Source organism: Salvia splendens, chromosome 19 (genome assembly GCF_004379255.2).
Source record: "Salvia splendens isolate huo1 chromosome 19, SspV2, whole genome shotgun sequence".
NCBI classification, from domain to species: Eukaryota; Viridiplantae; Streptophyta; class Magnoliopsida; order Lamiales; family Lamiaceae; genus Salvia; species Salvia splendens.
The window spans coordinates 3,658,758-3,675,495 of record NC_056050.1 but is presented as its reverse complement, the minus strand read 5'-3'; the positions used below and the strand labels follow the sequence as shown (position 1 = coordinate 3,675,495).

At 34.7% G+C, this 16,738-nt stretch overlaps 1 protein-coding gene across 2 annotated transcripts; it reads right to left on the bottom strand.

Moving 5' to 3' along the window:
- Positions 1 to 304: 304 nt before the first annotated feature.
- On the bottom strand, positions 305 to 8,677 carry LOC121779553 (PH, RCC1 and FYVE domains-containing protein 1-like). Of its 2 annotated transcripts, XM_042176896.1 has the most exons (9): positions 8,032 to 8,677; positions 6,984 to 7,070; positions 4,910 to 4,999; positions 4,740 to 4,826; positions 4,534 to 4,653; positions 1,991 to 4,084; positions 1,743 to 1,889; positions 755 to 1,308; positions 305 to 676 (listed from the first exon to the last, which is right to left on the bottom strand). In XM_042176896.1, exons 1-9 carry the CDS (start codon positions 8,077 to 8,079, stop codon positions 517 to 519), a joined length of 3,387 nt encoding a protein of 1,128 aa, XP_042032830.1. In that variant the 5' UTR covers positions 8,080 to 8,677; the 3' UTR covers positions 305 to 516. The 2 variants fall into 2 exon arrangements, with proteins under 2 accessions (XP_042032830.1, XP_042032831.1); XM_042176897.1 differs by lacking the exons at positions 4,740 to 4,826; positions 4,910 to 4,999; positions 6,984 to 7,070; positions 8,032 to 8,677 and having other exon boundaries at positions 1,991 to 3,942; positions 4,043 to 4,084; positions 4,534 to 4,691.
- Between the last annotated feature and the right edge of the window lie 8,061 nt (positions 8,678 to 16,738).

Below are 16,738 nucleotides of genomic sequence, written 5' to 3'. Positions count from 1 at the left end.
AATCTAAATATAAATCCAAATCCAAATCCAAATCAGACTCATCCATTTACTTGACCTAAATCCATGATTCATTATGGAGTATAAAAGTACAAAAGTGAGGAAGTATTAATTTTTCAATTAAAATAAAAGACTATAAAAAAACTGGCGATACGTCGGTCAAGTAAATGGATGTATAAAAGTACAAAAGTGAGGAAGTATTAATTTTTCAATTTAGTCCCATATATTTTTTGAATTCTTTCTTATTTTATATCATTTGTAATGGCATATATTTATTTATCCTAATTTCTTAATAAAAAATATTATATTAATAAAACAAAATTAGAATTAACTTGAGAGTTTAATATATACAAAATATGAGCATAAAAACAGGTGGATGCCCTTCCCTTGCAGAGGAAATCGACCAAAACATTTAAATACATACAAAATAAATAACAAAGAATAAAAGTAAAGGGCGAGGAATGTGAGAAAGGGACAAAAATCGGATGTCTGTTTCCTCTAAATAGCCTCTGTTATTACCTAAATCTGCGAAGAAGGTGAAAGACCTCCCTCCGATCTCCGGGCCACCTGCCCGCTAACCGATGACTTGTCCGATCCTCTCACATTGTATTTCTCGTAAACCTTTTCTCGGTTGTCCGACCACCACATCTCCGCTTGGTGTTCCCCAAATATCCTCCGGCTTTATATGCAAACAAAACCATATGAGATCCCAGGAAGGGAGATATCGATTAGAACGAGACGAGAGGGCAGCAAATACCTGAATCGTACACGCTTGAGATCTCTGGTTCCATCACGAAGGGCTACAAGTGTTATGTACACACCCAGTTCGTACTGTTCAATCCATTCAGCTTCGATTTGGCTAGCACTGCCTGGGACTGCTGAGTTTCTAGATTTCGAGCCAGCATCGCTGTCGCGGTTAGCAGTTGATTCTTTTCCATCGAGACTTTCAGAAACGCTGCTCCTGTAAGACTGGAGAACTCCCCCGCCATTTGGAAGCCGAGTATCCAGGCGATCATTTGTTCCATTTGAGTAGCCATGTTCAAGTCCTTGTGGATCTAAGACACTTTCACTGCTTCCAATAGGATCTCGGAGCAATTGAGATGGACCTTGCGTTCCATTTTGCACACCTGAGTCTGTTTCAGGGTGAGAAGCTGAGTATGCGCTGTTGATATTTTCTGATCTTGAGTTCCTCTCTCCATTCGCACCAGAAAAGTGTGCGCCATTTGATTCTGATCCATTTGGCAAGTAAACTAGTTTGAGACTTTCAGGGTCATAAGACCCAGGCGGCAACCTTTCAGCCATATCTTTAAGCTGGAACATCAAAAATTGCTAAGATCAACAACGAATCTTTTGGCACTTTATAAAACTCTTTCGAATCATCAGACAAAAACAAGCTCACTCAAAGATTAACATAAGAACGAAATCAGGTAGTATGTAATACCCTGCCATGTGACAAAATTTACTCTCATAACTCCAATCTCGTAGGTTGCAAAGTCGGTTCATTAATTAAACATATCGTGTTTTGGCTCTTTTCATAATGTCCTTTAAGAAAAGCCTAAGTACGTTGAAAGTATATTACACTATCACCTGATAGTCGAGACCTATACCTTCCCAAAGTCTTGCAATGCCGAACATTGATAACTTGGATACAGAAATTGACAAATAGTAATGTAAAGTAAGCATAAACATAGAAGCTACTGATTAATGAAAAATACCAACAAATTATTTTTTAAACCAAACATAACCTGAGCTGTAAGTGACTTGATCACTTCTTTTGCAGCTTTACATTTAGCAGATTCGTCAGCAGCTACTGCTGTTGCTTCCTGAGCTTTTTTGGCTGATTGCTGGAGCTCTAATTCTTGCAATTCACATCGGTGTTTAAGGCTTTCTACCTAAATCAAGTTCATGATAACAAAAATTAGGAACCCAAAGTGGCTTATTAACCCAATATCTGAGAACCATAAAAGGACATAGACTGAATATAGTGATGTACCTGCCCCCGTAACTTATGCACTTCCTGATTCAGAAGCTCATTTGTCTTCTTCAGACTATCAGTTATGCTCTTGGAGAAAGATAAACCTGATGTTGTAGGAACTGGTGTTGCAGACCTAGGAGGGCTAGGTTTCCTCGAAAAAGGCGATACAGACCTTGAACTAACACTCGAGGTTGTGAGAATTGGCTTAGGAACAGTTCGACGTACATCGGTAGACATAACAGCATCTCGTAGCTGCAGTAAAGATACTTGAGAAGAGCGACCTAAAGTGAAAGTATCAGCTTTTCTTCCTTGTTTAGCTGCTTTCGTGTCCAATTGTTTGATCAAATCAAAGTTAGAAGGCATGGCTGACTTGGCTAATCTAAGGTCAGCCTTGTCCAGTCTATCCTTGTTTTCACCCGAAAGCCGTGGTCCAGAACTTCTCCGGTTGTTGGCTCCAGATTCTGCCACCTTAGATAGCTTCACAAAACATGAATCACACACACGATAAGGTTTGCTGGGATTGGGTGACAAAGCAGCCTGTAGTGCTTTTCTAGAACTACAAGCATGACAATGAACTAATCCACAGTTGTAGCAGTTATGTCTCTTTCTTGTGAAGCCAAAAGCTTGTCTACAAGCAGAGCACTGGGACTGCTCAGCACCAGAGACCCATTTATGAAGACATATGGCAGCTGTATAATTTGAGCCACAAGCAATAAATTTAACATGTCTATCCTTTAAAGCTTCAACTAGAGTGGGTGCTTTCCTGTCTTCCATATCACCATGGCCCAGCCTCCCATTGGCTCCTTTACCCCATGTGTAAACCTCGTTATTGGAAGTCAACACAGCCACATGATATGCTCCGCAAGAGATTTCCTCAACAGATTCAGCTGCAAGCTTGTCTCCTACCAAGCAAGGTAGCTTTCCATCAGACTGAGGATTTCCAAGTTGACCATATACAGTACTTCCCATTGTGAAAACACGCCCAGATGTAGTCAGGCCAACAGTCAAACTGTGCCCACAGGAAATTTTGTGAAAATTGTAATCAATAAGTGCAGGCACACAGGTAGGCTTCAGCCTTGGTTCTTTATCACCGTGTCCAAGGCGGTTTTTGTCACCATCTCCCCAAGTGAACAATTTCCCAGATGAAAAACTTGCACTAGACTGGGTTACAATCACCTCAACTACTGCAGCCGTATGCCACACTCCACATGCAACAGCAATTGTCCTCAAACCTGCTAGAGATTCAACCTCTCTTGGGTATGAAACATTTTCTCTATTTCCATGACCCAAAACACCAAAAGTTCCATCTCCAAATGTAAAAAGCTGTCCAGTTGATGTTATCAATGCAGTGTGCCATGGACCACATGTCACACTTGCAATTTGAAGTCCCTCAAGAGGGCCAGCAATTCTCTTTGGTATCCAATGGCTGACATCAGTACCATGGCCCAAGAGCCCGGCATAGTGTGTACCGTCGCCCCAGGTGTAAAGTTCACCAGCCATAGTAACAGCGCAAGTGTGAAACTCACCACATGCAACAAAATCAACACTGCAAAATGTTAATGATTCCACTAGACGAGGTTGGGTGACATCTTTTCCGACTCCATGACCAAGCCTCCCACCAGATTCTTCACCCCAACTGAAGACTTCACCCTGCCTAGTGACTAGAGTAGCATGCCGTACCCCACATGCTATATAATGCACATCCAGCACCACGTTTGATTCCAATGGCCTAGGCAGGAGAACATCTGCTCTGGTACCAATGGAACTAGCATTCTTCTCAGGCCCAACCCTGATAACATTATCACATATAACTTCACCCCAAATATACACATCCCCTAGTGCATCACAATCATCTGGTCCAGAACCATGACTTGATGTGCTGGGGGCACTAGATACACTAACCCGAAAAGCATCTGAACCAGATCCTTTCACTTGCATATTTGTTTGATCCAAAGCTACATGTGACCTTTCTGAATATACCAAATTATCAGGACGGTAGCTCTTAGGAGAAGCAATTATGTTTGAACTAACGGAAACCTCAGATGAGTTAACTTCCCGTGTAGCACTTACAGAACTGTGACTTGGACTATTTGACGTTAAATCTCTGTTTTCCTGGAAGCATATAGTCAATGATTATGATAGATACATGCTAAGAAATGCCACCATATTACTAATCAAATTCCACTCGGATGAAATACTTTTAAGTAAGTTGACGAAAATTCCCAGTTAAGAAAGTTGCTGTTTTAGGAAAAGCTTGCCAGATGTACAGCCCATTAGGTAACTGCCCCAAATGGCAAGAAAAAAAATATAAATCAATGCTGACACCAAAAGCTGGATGAAGGAAGAAATCACTAAATCAAAAACTAGAATATGCTTCAAAGAAAGAATACTAAAAAAACACTCTAATGACCTGCATAACATACACGAAAGAGATAATGGCGACTCCACATAAACAACTTGCTTAACTCTGCAACTATTGCAGGAGAAAGCTGGTACTAAAACTAAGCATATAACCCTCGGTGGAGGATGATACAGTGATGATACCAAGTTGTAAAACTCACATCAAAATACGGGCCTCCATCACCCCAACCATCAATTTTTGAGCGTCCAGCTTGTCCTGATGTTATTAATGCTTTGAGTCCAGCTATCCAGTTTTCTGCTTCAACTTTATCCTTGCAGATCTAGTAATATGCAACAAAGAATTACGAGCAAACAGCCCAATTAAACAAATTTAAAAAGAACCAAGGAATTTTAGCTCATCACTAACCAGATCGAGAGATCTTTTCCCGTTGTTATATATAAGAGAAAAGGATAAGTAGTCCTTTTCAGGGCACAGATATCGCTGAAAAACAGCCTGGGTAACAAGTTCATCCCAATCACTAAAGTCAACATAAGATAAAGGAAATCAATGGAGTGATTAAGTCCTCAAAATCTTACAGTTCTTTGTCCAGGGATAATTCTTGAAACTGTAGCTAACTTCAAACTCCTATCACCACTACTAGAAATCCAATTTAAAGTTGTTTCGTCCTGCAAAAAATTTAACAACCATTAGAATGGAAGTAAATAGCACAAGAATAATCGACTTTGTAAAAGGTAGTAATGTTGAAAAGCATTGATGATATCGACAACTAATATAACAGTTAAATATGAAGCCTTCTCTACTATACAACTGATATTTGAAATATTATGAATCCTGATGGGCTTCAACAGTTAAACAACTACACTACTTACACTGGATGAACTTTGCACAAATTTTCTATAAGAAAGAAGATGACAGTAAAGTGGAGACTCCATACTTGAGATTTTGTTTCATATTACAGGCCACGACAGAGTCCATTAGGAGTTCAAGCAACCATCGATGATATAAGCAAACTTAACAGAAAGTTCTTTCACTCTCCAAGGGAAACAATTTTTAACTAGCTTGATACATTTCTGATAAATTTTTTATAGGTCTCACTTAAAGTAGTTTTAATAGCTGCAATTATTATATGATGTCTCAGTTAAGACCCTTTTAGTTTTATTATCAGTTTGTTTTAAATTGTGATTCCCTTTAATATTTATAATCTGATAGTAGTTACTAACTTACTATCTCACTAAACCAGTAACTAATAGTCCATCCATAAAAACAGATCACTAAGGAGTGTTCGCTTTGAACAGTGCTTTTATCATATGGTATCTGAAACATAAATAGTTTGGCAATGTGATTGTGGACATTCTTAGCAAATGGGGATTATCCTAAAATCGTGACCATTTGTCTAAATTTACTTGTAGGGAAGGAATCAGGGCTTTAAAACAACAGCAAGGTTTCTGGACCTCTACTAATGCATTCCTGAATTTCAATATGGTCTATTTGAATTGCCTCGTGACAGAAGTACTATATGATGTTAAGATAATTTTACAAGTGGTACTCGTTAGTTGTTATTAATAAACTCAGTCAACCTTAGCTAGATAAGCACAAGTCACGAAAAGTATATTATAATTCTCATATGTGGTTGATTGCATACCACTTTGATTTAGTACCTAAGGGGCAAATAATTTATTATTGTACAACACCATCATTCAAATATACAACTAGACAACTAGCTCTTGAATCCAGGATGTTGTATCTATCCACACCAATTGCTTTCTAACCCATGTAACAATACAAGGTCAATTTTACCAGACTACACTGTGGCCATATATTTGAGAGAATTTTAAAAAATCATTGGGGTATTTGGTTCCTATTTCTATACGAGTTATTCACAGTTATTGTATTTCCTCTCTACAGATAAGCTCGCCTCCAGAATCTTTTTCTTTATATGCCTCTAACAAACTCCTCTTGAATCTAGGAGCTAAATTGTGTATTCCAGAGAACAAGATAGGCCCACACTCCATTCCAAGCATTAAGGTGGTTCTACTTCTTTAGATGTGCAAGAAGGTAAAGCTAGATCCAAAGGTGTAGATTAGATCAACATACTGCGCGAAGCTTCCAACTTGTCCAATTTGCTCAATGTATTTTTGTAATGTTCCAGAGAAATGTTATTTTGGAAAATTAAGCTTGAAAAAAACTATTCAAAGAATGGAGAAGAGTTCAAGAATTTTCAATGTCCCAAAAAAGAATAGGATAGCAGCAAACCTCAAAAACAATTCAAAGATAAAACAAAATATAATAGTCAAACATGCGCGTACAATGCCGATCTTCAAAAATATTACTTGAACAAAATGATAACTGTATCTATAAGTGATAACAAATGCTACGGTTTACAGACCTAAACATATCAGTCCTGAATATCAGAACTGCAAACTATTAAGGAAGATTGAAAGGCAAGACATATGTGAGCTTAGAATAATTAATGGAGGCAATTACCCAAGAGCCAGTTCTTTGCACTCAATTCCATATTAAAGAACAAATAAGAGCAAGAACAGTAAGAATAATACACCACTTGCAACTGCAGAATGAAATAGGCAAAGCATAACTAGCAATAACATAGTAAAAAGTAGCATAAGGCTGTATATGGTATGTTAGTCTTACACTAGAGAGTCTAAACGGATAACATTTAGGCTTTCCCTTACGACCATATTTAAGTAGTTGAGCTCCCTTCTTTAGAGCAACCAACGCCTACACAAGTGAAAATAATTGTCAAAAGAAATATTGGCATTTAAACATGTTATAGTACTTGACTATACAAAATTACAAATACTCTAAATTAAAATCAACCAGCCAAAGTAGGTGTGAATTGAGAAGTGTGGATGTTAAGAAATTGACGGTGAAGTTTTGAGTGAGGAAATACTGTGATGTGCCTACCACAGATTTCCCTAACTCCCCAACCAGGCAACCACTATGTCTAGCATTTCCAAGTTTATATCCAGAGACTGATCACATTTTTCTCCAACATGAATCAAATAATAATAGAGGAAAGAGTGACAGGAAATGAGAGATGATATGAAAAGCAAATGCGTATTCAAGTTATGCTCAGTTAGCCACACGGTAAATGGTTTGATAGATTTTCATGATTTGAGAATGGGCAGACATTCAAAACGAATAAAAACAAGTACAAGAAGTGACACCCAGACGCAAGATTATAGATGAGACTCAAAATCTCTACTCGAATAAGACATCGACTGCGAATAAAAGCAAGATTAAACCTCCAAATGCTCTGAGTTAAACACATCCGTGTATCTTGTTAAGAGAGACAATCATGAAGAAAAGCCATGCTCATAACTACACACTCACATACGGACAAATCATAGTTACAACTTTGGGGCCACGTGCTTTTAAATGATCAACAATGCTAAAGACATGATGTACAAAAGAATAGAGCAAGCACAATTGGGAGCAGGAAGAAGATGCATCTCTTCTAAATTCCACAACAACAGTACGAACTCTGGAAATTTACACACATATATATGCACGTAAATTATCAATCAGCTGGCAAACAAACAGTATTTTCCTCAAACGAGTTAACGAAAATTCCGACTTCGATCACCAAAATATAAAGTGAAACATGAATTAGAATCACACCTCCTAAAACAAAAGCATAAATACAGAGATAGATAGACAAATCAAAGAGCAAGTATACCTGCTCGATGTCACGGTCGGCATTACTGTAGCTAACAAGATCTGCCATTCCATGTGAAGCACTCACCTCCACACCAGCACCACCGCCACCACCATCCGACTCCACTCATTATCATGCCACCACTCCGCCACCTCGTCCTCCGCCGAGCACTACCATCCACACCGCCAACTAACTCCCCTACCTTCCCCTTCGAATTAACGAACGAAGATCCAACCACAAAACCCTCGCCTTCTCTCTCCTGCAGATCTCGAGGACTATTCCCCTAAAAAAACGCTCCTCGGTTTTTCCGCTCTTCTCCTCACCGCCGAAGCTCTGAAGTCAAAATAAGTCTTCTCTCCAATTGACTAATTCCAGCACTCGGTATACTGACTCCGCCGAGCGGTGGCGCTTCAATCGGCTCCGTCGCCGGCGAAGAGGATGTGCGGAGGGGAGAAAACAATCAACGGAAATGAGAAATAAATGTTGAGGTAGAGAGAGGAAGCAATGGCGGAAAGAGAAGGTGGTGTGAGCGTAGAAGAGAGAGAGAGAAGGGAGTCAAAGAAGAGGAAAAAGGAGAGGGAGATGCAGCAATTCCGAAACTTTGCCTGAGAAGTGAGAAACGAGAAATATTGAGCTGCGCTAATATGTGGGGAGTTGTACCTCTGCTTCCCTGCAACTGCCAAAATCCATTTTTCTCTTTTATTCCATACTTTTATTTCATTAGATAATAACCACTATTTTTATGAAATTATTGTAAGATTTTTGGGAATGAGTGTGATCCAGATTCAATCCACATGTGTATATCTTAAATGTTTTTCTCAAGGGAAACATATTGGTAAATGTAAATCATAAAAATTATATTCTCTACTATTCGAAACAATATTTTAAACTTTATTAATTTTTATTTTTTATATTTTTTTCTTTTTCATCGGTCTCATCTCACTCATTGTTTGTATCCTAAGATGTTGGAAATCGATTATAAAATCAAAGTTCATTACTATATTTTTAAGTTTTAACCACAGTTTAAATTTGGAAAAAATACAAAAATTCGGTTATAATTTGTGATTTTATCTTTCAATGTCCTTAAAAGTAATTAAACTTATTCTTAGTAAAGGACTTATTCATTTATTTAAATAGATTAACTTCAAATAATGTTACTGAAAAAGGACTTAGTAAAGGACTTATTCATTTATTTAAATAGATTAACTGCAAATTTTTCTAAGAACAGATATCAATAATGTTAAACTGAAAATAATTATCAAACTTCAAATAGATTAACATTCCATCTTAATTTGATACTCCTCTTTTAAAAATAGACTGCATTTGTCATTTTTAAATATCTCTTAAAAATAGACAAAATTCTAATTAAAAAAAAACTTTTTCTCTCAATTGTGATGAGTCTCATTCTCCATTAACAAAACTTCAATCATTTTTTCTTTCAACCTCTCTCTTGTCATTTAGGGACGGAGGTAGTACTAAATTTTATCAAAATTCAGTATGCATTTTCTTTAACAGATATTATCCGCTTTAAATTTAATAAAAGTAAAATTCACGTGCTAAGCGTATTGAAATTCACATTTTATTATTGAACCAACGATTTAAAGATTGATTCAAAAATGTATTTCTACTATAATAGATATATTGATGGATCAAATCAATCAATTCACAAGGTCAAGGCTGAAGGTCAGTTTCGCATAATCGCATTAGCTTATATTTTCAAAGTAAGATTAGTCAGAAATTTGACATTAATGGGTGATTTATGAATCAAGCTTTGTCGTAGTAAAAACTGATCTAGAAGGGTTGCACCTATATTCGTAAAAAATAAAAATAAATGGATATACATAGTCCGATTCAAATAAATTGACTAGACCGTGCATTATCCATTCTTGGCTCAAAGTGGACCAAATGCTTTTGCATGTCGCTGAGATTCCAAAACGCCCTCGCTTTTTTTCCATTGAACGAGACAACACTGTAACTTCTTCGTGAGTTGGTTTAGTGGTAGAGTTATTAATATCTATTAGCAAAAATTTCGTGTTTGAGTTCACTATGGGTATATGGCTTTTAAATTTATATTCATTTGCTTATAAAAATTTTTAAGTCATCAAATTTATTGGGTACCGTGAAAAAGGCCATCATTGCAATCGAAAGATAGAGAAGGTGTGATAGCCATCGTTGGCGATAAATGACAAACAAAGAACAACAGTGAATCCAGACCACGAAAGTTGGGCAAAGCTATCGCATCAAGGGAATTGCCCATTGTTTCAGATGCCGAATTTACTAAAGCTTTTCGAACATCATTGGCCGCTAATAGGGTCGGTAGATCGCGACCCCACGTAGATCCGCCGATAATAATGGAATTATAGAAGAAGATAAATTTTGGTATTCGAGCTGATTGAGTTGGATTTGGCAATTTTTGTGTCCATGCTAAATCTTACATTGAACATAAAATGTAGAAGACAAAGAAAAATTAATTAAAAACATTATTCGAGGTAACTTATTTGAGTGAAATTCTAAACTACTGCAGTCGTATGTAAAACTATTTAAAGGTCTAAGAAAAAATTTAAATTGGCAAATTCAAGAAAAAGTTAATCCATTAATAAGCACAAGAGTAAAAGCAGACAAGTGATTAAGTCATCAGTAGGAAATTAAAGTCTCAATTATTTCTTAGCACAATAGTAGGGTTTGTATGTATATTCAGAGTAATTTGTTTATTTTAAACTGAATTGACATTCTTAATAGTAGTGATAGTAAAAATTCGATCAAGCACATCCAATATATGGTAGTTCTAGCTTGTTAACATAGACATAGAATGGAATCTTTGAAACAAAAATGTGGCAAAATTCGATATTTTCTATATCATAATTAAGGAATATCCTTTTATTTTCTTGTGTCCATGAAACAACATGATTATAGTATTGTGATAGGCAGATTCTAAGCTTGAGTTTCATTCTTATATATGTCTATAAGGTATCTATTCGATCTTTCAACTCAATCAAGTTTTTGTTTTTGTTTTGAGTGATTCTTGGTGGTCTTAATTGATCTAATTTTTAAATCTGTAATTACTTTCTTGGAATAATCGTTGGATATGGATCTGAAATGCTTTGGTATGATTTGCCACTACTAATATGTAGAAACTTTTAAAAAAAATAAGCACCCTATGAACAATGGATTAAGCGGGTCTCTAGTATGCACTCCCTCCGTTCCAATAAAGACAAAACATTTGTTTTCGGCACGAGAATTTATATAGTGTTATTTTGTGAGTTAATGAAGACAGAGTAAAGTAAGAGAGATGAAAAAGTAGATATAGTATCGTTTACATTTTAGAAAACGTTTCATTTCTAATGGAACAGAAAGAGTATGTATCAAGAATTTAGTACATAGAACAAGCCCAAAAATGACTTTTCCTCAAAGTTTCAAAAACTAATTTGGAACTAAAAGTGTTTAGACCCGTAATACAAAACATGCCATTGCGTTTATAATTAGGGATAATTAAAACCAAAAATGTAAGCGAGGACAGACATATTGTAGACCACCTTCGTATCTACCAAATAGGGAAAAAAAAGAAAAAAAGAACTATGGTGCCTCCCTCGTACCTAAGCACACATATACATGGATGATACAAAAGTGATCAGGCTCAAGGAAGAAGAAAAAAACAGCAAGAAAATTAAATTTAAGATGACAAAACAACACTCGTCCATCCTAGTTCAGAAAGAGATGGTCCGTATGTAATTTACTAGAATTTTGCTAAAAAGAACTTTGACAAGCCGTAGCTATTTATAAGTGCAAACTATGTAATTTTGCTACATGATTATTATATGTATCACTAGAATTTACAATATGTCCATGTTTTTAGATCTAGTTTGCGAAAGTTCTTTCAAGCTAATCGGTTTTATCACCGAAAATGAGGACTCAAACTCTTATTTTGATGTCATACTCCCTCCATCTCATAAGAATATACACTCTTTCCTTTTTAGTCTGTCCCACAAAAATATGTAATTTTAGAAACTCTTTTCTCTCTAATAAGGTGAGACTCATTCTTCACTAACAATACTTTATTTACTTTTTCTCTCTACCTCTCTCTTACTTCATCAATTTTGCATTAAAACTCATGCCGAACTCAAAGTGCATATTCGTTGGGGATGGAGGGAGTATTATCTTAATCCTGACTCGTCATACAAATTTATTGGCCTCTCTTACACTCTAGCTTGACTTTTATTAAACTCTGAATTAATTATTACTAGTAATTGTTTACCACTCTAAATTTAACTTTGACAAAAAAATATTTTGAAGAGTATAATTAATTGTAGGATCAAGTAGTTGAACCTTGTCCAAGTACAATTTTTTTTATAATTTGTACTTTTAAAATATAAATTATTTTTTTTCGAATTTCGGTGGGTTATCCATTAGTAGTACTCCCCCGTCCCATAATAGATGACACACTTGGGGAATGATACGAGATTTAAGAGATGTTATTTTGTGTGTTAGATGGAAAAAGAAAATATATTATATTTATATTAACGCGAGAGGGAGCTTTTTCCATAAAAGGAAATGTGACATCTTTTGTGGGACAAATTAAAAAGAAAAGTGTGACATCTACTATGAGACGGATGGAGTAATATAATTTAGAAAAGGTCGGACTACGACAGTGGTTCTTAACTCTACTATTATTAGTAATATTATAATTCCAAATCTACTAGTATTAATATCTTCATAATTGAGCACTATATTTTATTGTTTTTCCTTATTTATGGACAGTGGCGTATGCACGTGGAAACAAAGGGGTACAACTGTTGTACCCCAAAATTCATAGTATTAATAATATATTTAGTGGGAACTAATATAAAACCTTTGTGCTCTAGTGGTAATTCGCTGGTAATACCTCTCCACTACTCAGAGTTTGAATCTTCGCTGGCGCTCAAATCTCTATATTTTCATTCTCCTTTTCTTTTTTTTAATACCTTTTCACATGTTCATTTTTGTTATGTATTCTCCTTTTCATTGTTTTTAATTATGTTTATGTTTGAATACTTTTTTTCTGTATGTACTAACATTTTCATTTTTGTTACAGTATGTAGTAATTAGTTTTTTTAGTTAGTTAATTAAATGCACTCCTGCTAACATTTTCGTTTTTGCTATGTAGTAGTAATTAGTTTTTTAAGTTAATTACAAATTTGCACTCCTATTTTATTTCTAGACATTAGGATTGTTTACTATGCTTTAATTATTTTGATTTTCCTATTATGTTTGTTATTTATTTAATTGTTTTATTTATTGTATTATACTCTTTTATTTTTTTTTATCATTTTAAGTAAGGTAACTCCGTACTTCAAATAAAAAATTATTAGTTTTTTTTAATTCTTTTATTTATTAATATCAAATTATTTTTTAAATATTTTATGTAATATTTCCTCCGTCCCTCAATAAGAGTCACACTTTGTCATTTTTGTCTGTCCCACAATAAGAGTCACACTTCATTTATACCATAAATGGTAAGTGGTCTCACATTCCACTAACTCACTTCACTCACATTTTATTATAAAATCAATGTAAAAAAGTGAGTCACATATTGCACCAACTTTTTCAACTCATTATTCTTTACATTTCTTAAAACATGTGCTTACAATAAGAGTGACTCCTATTGTGAGACGGAGGGAGTAGAAAATTCGTACTTCATATAAAAAAGTTCTTACTATTTAAATTTTTTTGTTGTTAATATTATTTTATTTATATCACAATTATTTGTCGTATAATTCGTACCCCAAATTTAAAACTCTGGATACGCCGCGGTTTCTGGACACTCCTCCAAAAAACTCATCTATCAAATAGGAATAGTAAATTATTAAAAACTCATCTATCAAATTGGAATAGTAAATTATTAGCACAGTGGCAAATTGAGATTTTAAACTTGTCCCAAGATATAGGAAAATGGAAGAATTAAGGATCCGAAATCCAAGTGATTTCACAAAAACGAAAGAATTTTTAAATAGAATCCATAAAAAAAAGTTGGAGTATAATAAAAATCTCCTCCTCGTTCCAAGGCATTTGGATTTGGTAGGTGAGCGAACAGCGTAAGCAAGGAAGCACCCACCACTGAGGTGGGGCCAACTGTCAAGAAAGGAAGATCACCAACCTTCTTTAAATGGAATGATATCTCAGCGGTACATTTGGTTGACTTTTATTAAATCGATTTTCGGCTTGAATTTGTCATTTGTATTTGGGAAAAATTTTGGCCAAAATTGGGTATTTTTTACCGACTTTAAATGTGGTATAAAAGATTATGAATTTAGTTGTGGGTTTCTTATAAAATCAGCATTTCCTCAATTAATGGAAATTCATTGAGGTGAAATACCAAATTAGGCCAAGTTTATAATTTTAGATACAATTAATTTATTGAGTCTCATGTTTAAAATATTTACTAGACAATAAATAATAGTATTAGACAAATACTAATATTGATTAGATGAATGAATGCAATCACTTAGGATTTGAAATCCTATAGTAAACCACAAAAAATATTTGATTACACACATTTTATAGTACTATAATACAAAAGTTAAATATTAAATGTATAAGGGCAAGTAGAATTGAAAATAGTACTCCTATTATTTTTTTAAACAATAAAGTAATTTTCTCAATTCAATTAATACACATAATTAATTTCTTCTTTAATTCAAATATTCAAGTTTCTTTCTATCACCATTTAATACGTACACAGTACATCTATCCCTTCGTTTTCCCAATTAAAAACATTAATCAATCATTTCTAAAATTTTGTTTCAATTATAAATGTTTAATCTTAGCTAGGACGGATAGATTAATACCAATTTCAACATATTCACAATTACTACTAACTTAGGTTTACTTATCCAACCATATCCTCACATCGTCGATATTGTGCATACACTAAATGTAATTTACTAATAATTTGTTTTAAATGACGTGGAGTATATTGTTTGAGTACTTGAGTAGCTAGTAAAAAAATAGCACAATATAATATAACTTGATGATCAAATATAATCACACCATCTATCCCACTAATAATCACTCATAATTAGTGGGATGTGTAGAATATTTATTTATGTTGACATTAGTGATCGATCTGTGTATGAAGTACAACTATTAACAAAAACTAATTAGTGGAATATACTTAAAAAATTAACACAAAGTATTGTTTTAATTAATCAATTCAATGTACTTTGATGTTCCTTAAAAACATCTCAAGAATTGCACCAGATAAAGCAACTTAGTAACTTTTTACGGAAATTATAAAATATTACTCCTATTATACAAAGTATAGTCATTAACTATATAAATGTTTGAGAAAAAGAATCATTAGCTTTATATATTGATTATACGTATTTTGGTTTATGCTTTCAGTCATTAACATGTTTTTAAATAAAAATTGATAGTAGTACTAATGCTTGCCTTTAATTTGATACATGAAAATCCTAGCAGTAACCTTTACTTTTATTCTGGCCTCTCTTGGTTTATGCTTTCAGCCACCAAAATATGATCACTACGAATTAAAACTTTATATTGCAAATATAGAGTGGAAATGAATTCTTCTATTGTCACAAAGAGAACATAATTAAATTTTCCCAACCTTAATTTTTATTTTATAAGAGAGAAAAGACTCAAACTGCTCTAAGATCGATAAGCAAAGAAACCAAAGTTCATAACATACAAACTAGTTCAATAAAAACAAGAAAACAAAACACTTAAACCAAAATAAGATAACCAAGAGAGAACTAAGAAGTGCATCCTCCAAGCAAAACAAGAAAACTAAAAACAAAACAAACATCAACCAAAGCCACCAAGCAAAAACTGACCAGGAAGTAGGGCAAGCTACATTGCACCTTTATGTTCACCAGAGTTGCTTCTGCAATTATCTTCTGTTCATCTTCTAGCTTTAAGTAAGTCCTCACACATTTGGCCTGGTGAAAAAGGAAATTTCGGGCACAATCCTTTAGTCCATGCTCCAAGCCTCCAAAGAATGAGTCTCTTCTCAGTTTTCGAGTTCGGTTCCATATTTTGAAAGATTACTTTATTTCCGAGCCACCAAATAGACCATCAGATCTCATAGAATAAGGAACTCCAAATCTTCAAGTCAAATCTCGTGAATGGTGCATCCATCCATGTAAAGAAGCAAGACATTGGATCTTTGGGGAGACAAAAAGCAAGGTTCCAACAGTTGTATCTGAAATAGCACAAGCTACTAGAGAACATGTAATCAAAGATAATGTGATACACTGTTTCAGGTTCCTCCCCACATAATGCACAAAGCTCATCCTCAACTCCGGGAAATCAGAATCTAAAAAGTCTCTCCTTTGTATTTAGTATGCCATGTAGGACAAACCAAACAAGGAGTTATGCACGCGATGGAGCCACATTGTTCCATGTGAGCTTCCCATGACCCTGTCCCACCATGCGAAAGACCTGCTTGTAAAAATTAGAAACAGAGAAAGAGTCAAACTTGTCAAAAGCCCATAATCTCAGATCCCTCGAACTCTCACTCGTGGAGTCATGATCCACGGCTAGGTCGAGATCTTTCACCAAATCTTCCTCACAACCTTGATGTTTGTTTGGTAGTTATATAAAAGTAAGTCGACTTAACAATATTTCAACCTTTCAAGTGAATGTGTAATACATGAAGATTAGAATTAATTAATAGTATAAGAGATTACCAACACAAAAGATATTAGTTATACAATTGCATAATTAAACCTGA